The sequence below is a fragment of the Gorilla gorilla genome, chromosome 13, assembly GCF_029281585.2.
Source record: "Gorilla gorilla gorilla isolate KB3781 chromosome 13, NHGRI_mGorGor1-v2.1_pri, whole genome shotgun sequence".
Lineage (NCBI taxonomy): Eukaryota > Metazoa > Chordata > Mammalia > Primates > Hominidae > Gorilla > Gorilla gorilla.
The window spans coordinates 101697895-101712307 of NC_073237.2; the positions used below are offsets into that span (position 1 = coordinate 101697895).

The 14413-nt window shown below is 42.9% G+C and overlaps 1 protein-coding gene across 1 annotated transcript in view; it reads left to right on the forward strand.

The window, feature by feature from the left end:
• Positions 1-5696, forward strand: part of SLC44A1 (solute carrier family 44 member 1) — a 193711-nt gene extending 188015 nt beyond the window's left edge. The window contains exon 16 of the mRNA XM_031014503.3: positions 5473-5696. Within this exon, the coding sequence (XP_030870363.1) occupies positions 5473-5487 (15 nt within the window). The 3' untranslated portion in view covers positions 5488-5696. The remainder of the gene's footprint in view (positions 1-5472) is intronic.
• Positions 5697-14413: the final 8717 nt, after the last annotated feature.

Consider the following 14413-nt stretch of genomic DNA (forward strand, 5'->3'; position numbering starts at 1 on the left):
TTTTAAGTTGCTAAAATTGAGGCTGAGGCAGGCGAGTCGTTTGAGGCTTCCATTTGACACTGTAAAAAATAAGAACTTCAGTTCATCAAAAGACACCATTAAAAGAGAGAAAAGGCAAGCCACAGACTAAAAAAGGATATTTGCAAAGTACATATTTGGTAAAGGACTCCAAACTAAAATTTATAAAAACTTTTACAAATCGCCGGGCGTGGTGGCTTGCTCCTGTAATCCTAGCACTTTGGGAGGCCGAAGCGGGGTGGATCACCTGAGGTCAGGAGTTCAAGACCAGCCTGGCTGGTTTAGTAGAAACCCTGTCTCTACTAAAAATACAAAAATTAGCCGGGTATGGTAGTGTGCGCCTGTAATCCCAGCTACTCGGGAGGCTGAGGAAGGAGAATTGCTTAAACCCAGGAGGTGGAGGTTGCAGTGAGCCAAGATCGCACCACTGCACTCCAGCCTGCGCAATGGGAGCGAGACTCCATCTCAAACAAAGAAACAAACAAAAAACTTTCGCAAATCAGTAAGAAAAAGGCATCCCAAATGGATGAAAGATTTAAATGGGTACCCCACAAAAGGGGATAGCCAAAAGGATAGAGCATATGAAATGATGCTTAACATCTTCAGACACCATCCCCTACTCTGTACAGTCAGGCAACTGCCTTTTTTCCTGCTCAGCAGACAGAAAGGTATTCTCTGAAGAAGTTAAGACAGATCTTAAGGGAGGAGCATCCAAAACAGTGGTATCATATTAAGTCAGGGGGATTAAGACACCGCACTCCCTCCCACTGCCCCCGCCACCCCACTCCCCCGCCGCCCCTGCTTCACCCCTCCGCTGCCCAACCCATCTCCTAGAATTCTCACAACCAGGCCTTTACCCACCAAGCAGGAAACTGAAAAATATTCTCCAGGGAATCTGACCAGCCCAAAGGAAAATGCCTAAAGATGCTCACACAGGGGGTTCTCTAGCTAGAAAGTCCAATCAAGTCATTATACAGTGAAGCATTTCAATGACAAGATCTACCCACGAATAAAAACTTCCAATTAATTTTAGTGCTGCTTTCTTAAATAAGAATTACCAGACCCTTGGGACAAGTCTCTACCGTGAAAGACAGAGATCAAAACAAAGAGAAAGACAACAACAAAGCAACTTAGAGGAAACAGACTATAAGGTAGAAGAAAACTGTAAATTACTAAACTCAGATAATAGAAAGGATTGTAATCAAAAAACTAGTTTGCTATTTAGGCTGGTCGGTGGCTCATGCCTGTAATCCCGGTACTTTGGGAGGCCAAGGCGGACGCATCATTTGAGTTTAGGAGTTTGAGACCAGTTTAGCTAACATTGTGAAACCCCGTCTCTGTTAAATAAATACAAAAATTAGCTGGGCATGGTCATGCATGCCCGTAATCCCAGCTACTTGGGAGGCTGAGGGAGGAGAGTCATTTGAACCCCTGGAGACAGAGGTTGCAGTGAGCCGAGACTGCACCACTGCACTCCAGCCTGGGTGACAGAGCGAGACTCCGTCTTAAAAAAAAAAAAAGGAAATAAAATAGTTTGCTATTTAAAAGAGGAAGATTCAGAGAACAAAAAAATTTAAAATAGAAAAAAGTGTAAAACTCATAGAAGGGTTGAAAGATGAATTTGAAGAAGTCTCTTAGAAAGTAGGGCAAAAATAAGATGGAAAAGATAAAAGTAGAGATTCATTCCAGGGGATTCAATATCCATATAATAATTCCTTTATACCACACATTTATAGAAGGAAAACTTGTTTGGACCAGTTAATTAGATGTAGTCTTGGACTTTAAGTTGGAGAAGGATGTTCTGGGCTCCCAAGGGATCTGACACAAACAGAAGATTCAGGAAGCTTTGAACTGAATCTTCCAGTCACTCATTGGGATGAGCTAGATTATGCTGTGAGTTTTCATATTCAAGGGTAGTAGGAAAGACACGGCATCCAAGTGTAATGAAATCACATTTATCAGACTGTATACTTTAGTCTTAAGGGTTGCATTTAGCTTTTTAAATAATATTTTAAAATTTAAAAATAGGAAGAGATCCAGGCACAATGGCTCATGCCTATAATCCCAGCACTTTGGGATGCCAAGATAGGCGGATTGCTTGAGCCCAAGAGTTTAAGACCAGCCTAGGCAACATGGTGTAATCCCATCTCTACAAAAAATACAAAAAATGTAACCAGGTGTGGTGGCACGGGCCTGTAGCCCCAGCTGCTCAGAAGGCTGAGGTGGGAGGATCCATTGAGCCTGGGAGGTTGAGGCTGCAATGAGCTGTTATCATGCAACCGCACTGCAGCCTAGGCAACAAGGCAGGAGTCTGTTTCAAAAAACAAAACAAAACAAAACAAAACAAAAGAAGGAAAGCTGAATATAATATAGTCTCCTGGATAGGATTGTGGAACTGAAAAGGACATCAGAGAAAATTAATGAAATCTGAATAAAGTATGTGTATGTCTGCACCCAATTGAAGAGACTACCCAAACAGGCTAAGTGTGAGCAGCAAGGCTGTTGCAACAAGGCTGGGTGCAAGTGGGCTGAGTCTGAGAAAGGAGTCAGCAAAGAGTGGTGGGAGTGGAACTGGTTTTATAGGTTTGGGGTAGGTAATGGAAAGTTACAGTTAGGGGCTGTTTTTTTGGACAGGGGAAGAATGCCACAAGGTGCATAGTCATGAGGTGGGGGGAGGTCACAAGGCATGATATCACAAGGTCGATTGATTAGTTAGGGCAGGGCAGGAACATATCACAATGGTGGAATGCTGCAAAGTCGGTTAATCAGTTAAGGCAGGAACTAGCTGTTTCTTTTTCTTTAGTGGTTCTCCTGTTGCTCCAGGTTTTGTGACTCCAGGAGGCCTGTATGTATGGGTCAGAGGGGTCACAATGGCTCGACCATGGTGTAGCCTGTTCAGAGGACCTTACAGTATGGAGTTTAGCTAATAGCAGTGTACCAGTGTTGGTTCACTAGTTGTGACAAATATAGTAATGTAAGATGTTAGCAATAGGGGAAACTAGGCACGAGGTAGATGGGAACTCTATATTATCTTTGCAACTTTTCTGTAAACCTAAAACTATTCTAAAATTAAAAAGTTTATTTGGCTGGGCATGGTGGCTCACGCCTGTAATCTCAACACTTCGGGAGGCCAAGGCCGGCGGATCACCTGACGTCAGGAGTTTGTGACCAGCCTGGCCAATATGGCAAAACCCCATCTCTACTGAAAATACAAAAATTGGCCTGGCATGGTGGTGTGCGCCTGTAATCCCAGCTACCCAGGAGGCTGAGGCAGGAGAATCGCTGGAACCCGAGTGGCAGAGGCTGCAGTGAGCTGAGATTGTGCCACTGCACCCCAGCCTGGGCGACAAAGCAAGACTCTATCTCAAAAACAGAAAACAAAAAAAAGTTTATTTAAATAGAAAAATAGGAGGAAAGAACTTTTATCTTAACATCAGACAAATCACAACTTTGGCATAAGCCTAGTGACTAGGCCACATGATCATAACCAAGCAACAATCAGTCAGATGTCAGTCTAATCATAGGTCCTGTTATTTTCAGTAAAGGGGAAAAAATCATGAAAGTTGAAACTGCAAGTCAAAGTATGTAAAATCATAAAAATGGAGTAGCATGTGGCATGGACCTTCTATAGTCCCGGCTACTGAGGAGGCTGAAGTGGGAGCATTGCTTGAGCCCAGGAGTTTGAGGTTACGGTGAGCTATGATCATGCCACTGCACTCCGTTCTGGGTGACAAAGTAAGACCTTGTCTCAAATAAATAAATAAATAAAATGAAACTGGTAAGACAGCAAAGTTTAGGTGAGGTGTTGTGGAAAATAGGAAGCCATTGCTAATTTCTTGAGTGAGGAACTAATGTGGCGAAAGCAACAATTTAGGGATTTATTCTATCAGCAGCCTGCCAAATGGATTGAAGTTGGGAAAAATCTGAGGCCGGGGGATCAGCAATAAGTGGCATGTACTAAAATCTCAAGAATAAAACCCTAAAATGAAACTTTTGGTAAGGGTTTCAAGCAACGTTATTCTTAGTGCCACATGTGACCTGTTTGAAGCACCTGGAGACAAGCAGAGCCTCTTGTGGAGACAGATGTATCAGATCTTCACCTGACTTCATTTGATATCTGAATCATAGAGCTATTTCATAGCCCCTTCTTCCAAGTCCAAGCTCTCCTGGCATCTTGTGGTTAGGACTGTATCTTGTTACTTCTGCTTATCCTGCAGTGGCTCTGGGCTTGTTTGATAATCAGACTGAGCCTGCCCTTATTTTTAATTTTTAACCCATCCTAATGGGGCTTTTTTATTTGGAAATGATTTTAAACTTATAGAAATGCTGCAAGAATAAGAATGGTACATAGAACACCATGCTACATATTGTTACACCTCTGTTAAACATGTATTTTACCCCATATTCTCATCCATTCTCTCTCTATATCTATCTAGATCTCGATATCTATCTATAGATATATCTATATCTATATGTATAGATAGATATCTAGATATATCTAGCTATTGAGATCTAGATATAGATATAGATGTCTATAGATATAGATATAACTAGCTATTGAGATCTAGATAGATAGTTGTCTAGATAAGTATCTAGACAGATTGATATAGATATATACAGAGAATATTAGGTCCATACTCTCTCTATATATATATACACACACACATATCTATTAGGTATATAGTATATACCTAATACTTTTGGATCATTTGAGAATAATGTATATACGTCATTGCCCTTTAGTCCTAAATACTTCAATGTGTATTTCCTAGGAATAAGAATATCCATTTAAAAGAACCATGTTATACTTCTTACCTTCAGTTCATTTACTTAGTCACTATTTCTTGAATTGAACCAAACTATTAGAACACCCATTATCCTGGTCTGATCTGACCCACTGCTAACGGAATTACAGGAGTGAAAAATTCAAAGTTTCATTTGCATTTCAGGTTTTGGTCTTTGAGAGTACCATAGAATCAAGTTTTGCAAATCAGCTTTGAATTTGACTCATCATGGGTTTGTTTGATTCAGTTCAACTATTCTAAAAACCTCTTTGTCAAAGAACAATACTAATGCCAACAATGGCAAACACTAATCTAGCCTTCCTCGATATGTGTCGGACAGTGTTTTAAGTACCTTGTATTTACCAATGCATTTAATCCTTACAACAACCTTAAGGAAACCATAATTTTCTCAATTTTATACATTGGGAAATGTAGGCACAGATTTTAAATAACTTGTGCATGAATACACAGTTGATAAGGGGATCTCTCAGATATCTTTTTAAATTTGTTAATCTGTGTGTGTGTGTGTGTGTGTGTGTGTGTAGCCTTCTTACATTTCATAATGTTTTCTTTAAAGACGATCCCACACTATTTCTAGTTATTGATTACTTCTCATTGTGTCATGTTCCCCTAGGACAGAAGCATTCATTTTCTTGATGTGTTTTTTCAGCTGAAGAAAAGGTGACTGGTCTCATGAGCCCGGAAGAATGAATTCAGAGGAGGTTGTTTACATGAGGTTCTCCCACTCACCAGCTGTTGAGAGTCTGCGATTATGAAGAGCAGGATCTTATTACTTCAATGAAAGCATGTAACAAGTTTCTCAAACCACCAACAGCCAAGTGGATTTGGTACAGTGCGGCTGTCTAATAAATAATCAAAAGCATTTGATAGAAATCTGTCTTGCAGCACTGTCTTCACATTTAATGTTGCTTTCTCTTCTAGCCTCGGGTATGTTTAAATGATTCCCTTTTCTCACTCTAGCGCCAATACTGGCCTGAAGGCTAGATCCCGAGCGAAATTCTTGTTCAGGCTGGGTCTGTCAACTTTGACTCTGCTATTTATAGAGCCAATGTGGGTTAATAACTACTATTTATTGAGTGCCCGTTCCATGCCAAGCATTAGGCTGGGTGCTTTACATAAGTTTAATCCTCACAATAGCCCTGTAAGGTTGCACCTATTATCTCCACTTTGACCACGAAGAAACGGAGACTCAGAGAGTTTGTATCCTATGTGTAAGATCACACAGTAGTCAGAGTCAGGATTCAAATCTAGTTCTAACTCCAAAGCTCTCCACGCTAATGTTGTTTTTGCTTATTATTGCTCCAAAGATAATTACCCCAACACCTTATCAATGCTATACTTCCTCTCATGATGGCAGTGTAGGTATGTGGGAAGTGTCTGAGATGGAGGACCAGGGAGTCTTTAGAGGCACAAAAGAATCACAGAATTATCTTCTAAAAAAACCCACAATATTCTTTGAGATCAGGAGTTGATAAAATATGGCCCCCAGCTATTTTTGTAAATAAAGTTTTATTGGGAACACAGCCACACCCAATCCTTCATGTCTATGGCTGCTTCTGCCCTACAGTGATTGAGTTGCACAGTTGTGACAGATTCCATATGGCCCCCAAAGCTTAAAATGTTGACTGTTTGGCCCTTTCACAAAAAGTGTGCCAACCTCTGTTTTAGATGACTTTGGAAGAAAGTCAACCATCTTCATTCAGGCCAATGTATTATTTTTTCCATTTGACTGCAAAAGTACTTAAAGATTTATAATGCTAAGGTAACTACTGTATTCTAATGGTGGTGGTGGTGGTGTGGTGGTGATGGAGTGGGAGGTGAGGGGGGCTGTAGGGATCTAACCAGGAAAGGGAAGGGGCAGGGAATAGGAGAGGTCTGGGCCTCTGGATCCACAGTCAACTCCTCACCCCAGACTCCTCCCACTCATGTCCTTCCTATTTCTCCTGCCAAATCAACTGTCCTAAAATAACTCATTGCTCATAAACATGCAAGTGGCTTCCCCCACACAACATGCTCAGAAACCAACACCTTGGCCTGGAATTCAGAGACCATTACAGTTTGACCCCTACTAATCTCTCTCTCCACCCACTTTTTCCCTTTTCCTTTTTTTAATCAGGAGGAAATCATGCCAAATTTGAGTTTATATATCAAAGCCAATTTGCTTGTCTTTGATTCACTTTTATGTAGCAGAAAAATAAACATATACTACTTGTAGGTGTTTATTTTAGTCCTTTTTGGTGGCTGTAACAAAATACCACAGACTGGGTGGCTTACAAAAAAACAGAAATTTATTTCTCACAGGTCTGGAGGCTGGGAAGTTCAAGATCAAGGTGCTGGCAGATTCAGCGTCTTGTGAAGGGCTGCCTCCTGGTTCACAGATGGAACCTTCTCACTGCATGCATCCCCACCTGATGGAAGGACTGAGGGATTTCTCTAAGGACTCTTCCATTCATGCCATTCATGAGGGCTCTGCCTCTGACCTAATCACTTCCCAAAGGCCCCACTTCCTATTATTATCATCTTGGGGGTTAAGATTTCAACAAATGGATTTTGTGGAGACCCAAACATTTGAACCAAAACAGTGTTGTAGCCAGGCGCGGTGGCTCACACCTGTAATCTCAGCACTTTGGGAGGCTGAGGTGGGCAGATCACTTGAAAGTCAGGAGTTCAAGACCATCCCGGCCAATATGGTGAAACCCTGTCTCTACTAAAAATACAAAAATTAGCTGGGTGTGGTGGTGGGTGCCTGTATTCCTAGCTACTCAGGAGGCTGAGGCGGGAGAATCACTTGAACCTGGGAGCCAGAGGTTGCAGTGAGCCAAGATCACACCATTGCACCCCAACCCCGAGCGACAGAGAAAGACTCCATCTCAAAACAAAAACAAAAACAACACACAAAAAAACAGTTTGTATTTGATCACAGGAAGCCAGGCTGAGCTTTCATAATATGATGTCACTTCACCTGAGCTAAAAGGTATAAACAAAATAAAAACTTACAAATGCACTGGTTACTTTTCTATAGTAGGCATTATCCAGTTGTATTTAGAAAAATTATTCTAGCTATTTTTTGGCCAGGTGCGGTGGCTCACGCCTGTAATCCCAGCACTTTGGGAGGCCGAGTTGGGCAAATCATGAGGTCGGCAGTTCGAGACCAGCCTGGCCAACATGATGAAACCCTGTCTCTACTAAAAATACAAAAAAAATTAGCCAGGCATGGTGGCAGGCACCCATAATCCCAGCTACTCGGGAGGCTGAGGCAGGAGAATTGCTTGAAACTGCAAGGCGGAGGTTGCAGTGAGCCAAGACCCCACCATTGCACTCCAGCCTGGGTGACAGAGCAAGATTCTGTCTCAAAAAAGAAAAAAGAAAAATAAAAAGAAAAATTATTCAAGCTATTTAAAAAATTTGTAATATTATAAACTCTCTTACTGCTATGTATTTTTCTTAAATATACTTTTCATGGCTGTAGAACATTTCATCTCCTATATGTTCTAAAGTCCTCCTAATGCTTCCCCAATATTTGGGCACTGAAAGTTGCACTTTCCACTCATTTCATCCCCTACCTCCATTTCTTGGGATTGTTCTTCCATTGTTGCCCATCTTTGCTCAGGCTGTTTCTTTAGCTTGGAAAGGATCCAATCTTCCCTTTCTATCTCCTTGTCTTAAGTCCTTCCCTTCTAGCATAAGTCCTATCACCTTTCTCCCTCAAACTCTTTGTTATGGAAAAGTACAGATTGACCTTCATAATGAAGGATGGATTTCAAGAGGCTTATTTTCCCCGGAAGTGCTGACACAGTACCATCTTCACCAGCAGCAATGGCATTGCAGTACCAAAGGGCTCACAGACACTACTATTTCCTGGTGCTGTGCTTAGAACAACAGTTTGTTTTAGAAAATGATGATAGCTCACATATATTATGTATTTTCTATATGTCTGCCGTTATTCTAAGCATCTTATATACATTAAGTCATTTATCTTCATAACAAACCTATCAAGTGGATATTGTTAATACTCTTATTTTAGAAATGAGAAAATTGAGGTACAGAAAGGATAAGAAATTGCCCAAAGACACAACTGGCAAGACTTGGGATTTGAATTCAGACAGTCTGGCACCAGAGTCTGGGTGCTTAGCCAATGAAATAGAAGTGCAGTGAATTTGTGATGGCTCTTTATCTCCCTAGTCTCAACGCAGCCCTTAACATTTTCAGAGTATATGCAGAGGGATAGGGGCTGCTGAGCAGTGTTCTTCCTAGGAACATTGAGTCTATTCCTCTGTGTTAGAGAAACCTGGCTGGGGGCCACCATGCTTTCACAATGAGGAGATTGGTAGGCAGATAAATTTGCTTTGTCCTTGATCATTCTCTGAATATGATGAGTTCAGAGGCACAACCAGAGCCATGGCAGGGTAGATGGAAAGCACTTGTGCCTTCTAGGCCTTAATCATCTCAGTGTCTCTAGTGCCAGCATAAAGTAGGCCATTACACGTGGAGAAGGTGTTGTGACACAATCACATCATAATGGCTAGGGTTAAATTAACTATCCCTCCCAGGCCTTCTCCCAGGAAGGAGTGGGGCTTCTTGCAATGGACCACATGGGAGTGAGAGTGGGGAGAGGAGATTCAGAGAGCCTTCCAAACGTGAGTATAATTACAAAACTGAGTCAGAAAGGGAATGAATGGTTTTGCCCTCCAGTTTAGAGAATGATGTAACCTCACAGTTCAGGAAGATGTTAAAAGTTATCTCTGCTAGGCACGGTGGCTCACACCTGTAATCCCAGCAGTTTGGGAGGCCAAGGTGGGCAGATTGCTTGAGCTCAAGAGTTTAAGACCAGCCTGGACAACATGGCGAAATCCCATCTCTACAAAACATAAAAAAAAAAAAAAAAAAAAAAAAAAATTAGCTGGGCATGGTGGCACGCGCCTGTGGTCCCAGCTACTCGGCAGGCTGAGGTGGGAGGATGGCTTGAGCCTAGGAGGCGGAGGTTGCAGTGAGCCGAGATTGCACCATTGCACTCCAGCCTGGGTGACAGAGCCAGACCCTGTCTCAAAAAAAAAAAAAAAAAAGTTATTTCTACCAGGTACCCTTCCAGTGCCTGAATCCCCCTATGAATGCTCTGATAAGCAAATGTCCAGCCCCTGCTTATATACCTGCACTAATGGGGATCTCACTACCAAACAGTCTATTCCAGCTCTCTATGGCTCTGTTAGAAAGCTGGACATTTTGTTGAATGGAAATCCATCTTCCTGTAGCTTCCACCAATTGGGCCTAATTATACCTATGGGATGCTAGAGAACAAGTTAGCTTCATCTTCCATACGATAGCCCTAAAGAAATTTGAAGTCAATGATCGTATCCTCTCTGAGTTTTTCCTTTCAGGCTAAATACTCACAGATGCTTTAGTTGTGTCTCTTCTCACATGGTTTCACTAGTCAGGTTTGTGTCCACTGACTGCTTACCACTTGGCTTAGAGCTCTTCAAGTAGAGAGCGCCAGCCCACATCAGGGCAGAACCGTTCTTTCCGTCTGTATTAGTCTGTTCTCATGCCGTTGATAAAGACATACTCGAGACTGGGTAATTTATAACAAAAAAGAGGTTTAATGGACTCACAGTTCCATGTGGCTGCAGAGGCCTCACAATCATGGCGGAAGGCGAAAGGCACATCCTACATTGGCAGCAGATGAAAGACAGCTTTCATCTGCAGCTTTCATCTGCAGGGAAACTCATTTTCATAAAACCATCAGCTCTCGTGAGGCTTATTCACTATCATGAGAACAACACAGAAAAGAACTGCCCCCATGATTCAATTACCTCCCACCAGGTTCCTCCCACAACACATGGGAATTGTGGGAGCTGCAGTTCAAGATGAGATTTGGGTGGGGATACAGCCAAACCATATCATCCTCCTGGCAGACTCTGTCTATAATGAGTGCCTAAGATCAGAAATTTTTGCTCTGACTTCCAAGGGGTTGCAGGGATTTTGGGTGACTTTGGTTTTTACTCAGAAAAGGGCAGGAAAAACAAGACCGGGCATGGTGGCTCATGCCTATATTCCCAGCACTTTGGGAGGCCAAGATGGGAGGACTGCTTGAGGCCAGGAGTTCAAGACCATCCTGACCAACACAGCAAGACCATGTCTCTGTTAAAAAAATCAGAATTAGGTTTCTATGGTTGGGAAGAGATAGCTAATATTTTTTGAATGCTCACTACATGCCAGACACTGTGCCCAAAATTTAATATGAATTATATGATTTACCACTCAACAACCCTTATAGGTGCTACTTTTATGATCCCTACTTCACAGCTAAAGAAACTGAGGCTTAGAGAGCCTTGGAGTCTTCCCAGGCTGGGTGGCAAATGCTAAGACTCAGGCCAGATATAGTAGCAGGGAGCAACGGGCAAAGATTTTGGGCTTCAACAAAGGGCAGCATTTGACTAGTGATTATACTCCAGAAAAAACAGGTATAACAGGGAAAGGGGGAGTTGTGGTGAGAATAGGTCTTTTAAGGCCCCAAAGATCCAGAAGGAAAAAGAGCTGTGCAAGGGTAAAACAGAAGGACATTATGAGTAAGAGAGTAATTATTAGTAACAGCTACTACTTGTTAAATAATACTAGCCAGCATTTGACCTACATAATCCCCTTTAATCCTCACAGCAACCCTAAAAGGGAATTACTACTATTCTGATCGGTATGTTACAGACGAGGAAATTGAGGTTTAGCAAGGTTAAGTGACTCACCGAAGGCTACGTTGCTGGTAAGCAGCAGCATCTGGATTTAAATTCACACTGCTGACTCCATGCTGATGGCCCTATACTGACTCCCAAAGGGATAGACTGCTGGCAACACTGAAAGGAAGGAAATTTCTCTCCTAAGAGATGGGGGAATTTCAGAATATACGAGGTAGCCTAGGGCTGCAGGCAATACCTGGCACCACTCAGAGAGGATACAGAACCTGGTTCTGGGAGAGACAGTTTTGCCAGACTCTCTACATCGGCCTTTCTATGAGGCTATCCTAACTTGAGGTTTCCTCAGAAAGAGGTTCCTGGAGGCCCAGAGACCTCAAGAGGATAAATGTCTATGACTAGATAGGCTTTTTAAGAACCAGAAACCTAGGTTTTGAAGTGATATTTTTATGCCTCTGTAGTCCTCTCCCCGACCCCTTTTTTTGTAAACAATTTGCTTTCTCTCAGTTCAATGGCTCTCAAGCTTAGCGTTCATCAGAATCACCTAGAGGAAATGTTAAAACACAGATTTTTGGATTCTACTCCAAGAGTTCCTGATTTAGCAGGTCCAGGGATAAGGCCGGACAATTTGTACTTCATAGAAGTTATGAGGTGATGTGGATTCAGCTGGTCCAGGGATCACATTTAAGAAAAATGCTTTATTTTATTTGTAAAACTACTTTTGAAAATTTCTAAATGGATTTGGCTGTGAAAAAATAAGTACAGAAAAGGCAAAGGACTTGCCTATAGGCCAGAGGTACTGGGAGGGATTGGGTGGGAGACTTAGAGCCCAGCTCGGTAAGTGGCTGTGATGGGAGAACTTGTACAAACTGGGGAAGACGGAAGTCACAGTCAGAAGGAACTAGCTGTTCCCAGATGGGAACGAGGGGAAGCAAAAGGCCCAGGATGAGCTGGGCAGGAGAGCCAGACTGGCCAGAGACAGAGATCGGGTGAGGGCAGAAGCCAAATGGGGTAGAGATGTTGTCAAAAGCTGCAGTCTGCTGGCTGGGCTACAGGGAAAGAACTTGGGAAGCTGGAGGCAAGGAGCCAGGAGTGAGCTCCTGGGGTATGGGACTGTGACAGAGTCTGGTGATCACATTTCAGCTGCAACTCACTGTCCCCAAAAGCCTCTTTCTTCTTTCTCTGGTGGTGCCTGTCAGTCATAAAGTGCCTAGGAATTGCCCTCAGACAGTAATGAGGTTAAGTCCTTGCAGCAAGAGAAGTGGGGACATCGGCCAAGCCCTGTTTCCTCCGCTTAGTCGTGGGTCCCATAGTGGTAAGCAGGGGCAGAGCCAGGAAGCACGCAGTCTGGTGATTAGACTTTAGATGTTCTCCAATCGCCAGGCTGCATTTCTCCCTCATGGGAAACTGACTCAACTGCAGTACACAGTGTGAAGGAACGACCTTTGTGGCTGCAGCAGTGGGCTAATGGCTGGGTGCCTGGCTGCACTTGTTATTCCTCACGGAGTTGGGAAAGGTTGAATAAGAGGCTCTCTTCCCTTGGTACTAAGAGATGGGCATCTCTTTGAAGGACTGCATGCCACTACTCCTTTCAGCTGGCACACATAGGCCCACCCTGGACCCTGGCTCTCTAAGCACTACCCACCCAGCCTTAGCCAAGCTCTTCTTTTCCCTTTTGTAACTTTCATTTCATTTCTTGTACATCTCTGTCCAGTTAAAAAAGGATGTATTAAGTGCATACTATGTGGCAGACTCTGAGCTGGGGATACAGATATGGGGTAAAAGAAATTCAGCCCTCAAAAAAAAAAATCACAGTACAGTCAGGGGGATCCATGTGGAGATGTAATGACAACATTGTAGAATAAATACTGTTTCTCAAACACAGAGCTCCTTCCCTCCACAAGGCCTTTGTATTTGTTGTTCCTACTTTCTAGAATGTTCTTCCCTAGATCCTTGTACAATTCCTCTTCTCACTTTATACTCAGGTCATTTCCAAGAGAGATCTTCCCTGACATTTCTATGGAAAATTAAACCCTCCCAATTCTCTGAATCCATTTGCCTTATTTATTTATTTAGGAGCTGGGGTCTCACCCTGTTGCCCAGGCTGGAGTGCAGTGGTGTGATCTAGGCTCACTGCAACCTCTGCCTCCAGGACTCAAGTGATCCTCCCGCTTCAGCTTCCTGATTGGCTCTGGCTACAGGCTTGCAGCACCACGTCTGGCTAATTTTTTTTTTTTTTAATTTCTGTAGAGATGGGGTTTGCCATGTTGCCCAGGCTGGTCTCGAACTCCTGGACTCAAGTGATCCACTCATTGGGCCTCCCAAAGTGTTGGGATTACAGGTGTGAGCCACCATGCCTGGCCTAAGTTTTAATTTTAGCACCTATAACCGTCTAGCACGTTAACTTTTTTTTTTTTTGGTTGGTCTCCTATACTAGATTGTAAGCTCTGTGAGAGAAACAGGGCCTTGCCCACTACTGAATTTTGTTTGTAGAACTGGTACAGAATAGGTACTCAATATGTATTTCTCTTTTATTCATTCATCATAAATGACTGTCTAATTGAACTTTTGTGAGCCTCTCCAGAGTCATCCAAATGGAAGATGAGGCCTGTCTGCTTGAGGAAGAACTTTCTCAAGCCTACTAAAGTCCAAGCTTTCTAAAATCTTCACTGATGCCTCAGACCACACCGAGCAGGTTCTAACTCCCCACTAAGAATGACTATAATGAGCCTGGCACACGCCCTGTAACCCACACCTGTAATCCTAGCAATTTGGGAGGCTGAGGTGGGCGGACTGCCTGAGCTTAGGAGTTCGAGACCATCCTAAGCAACATGGCTAGAACCAGTCTCCACTAAAAGTACAAAAAATTAGCCAGGTGTGGTGGGGGCGCCTGTAATCCCAGCTACTCAT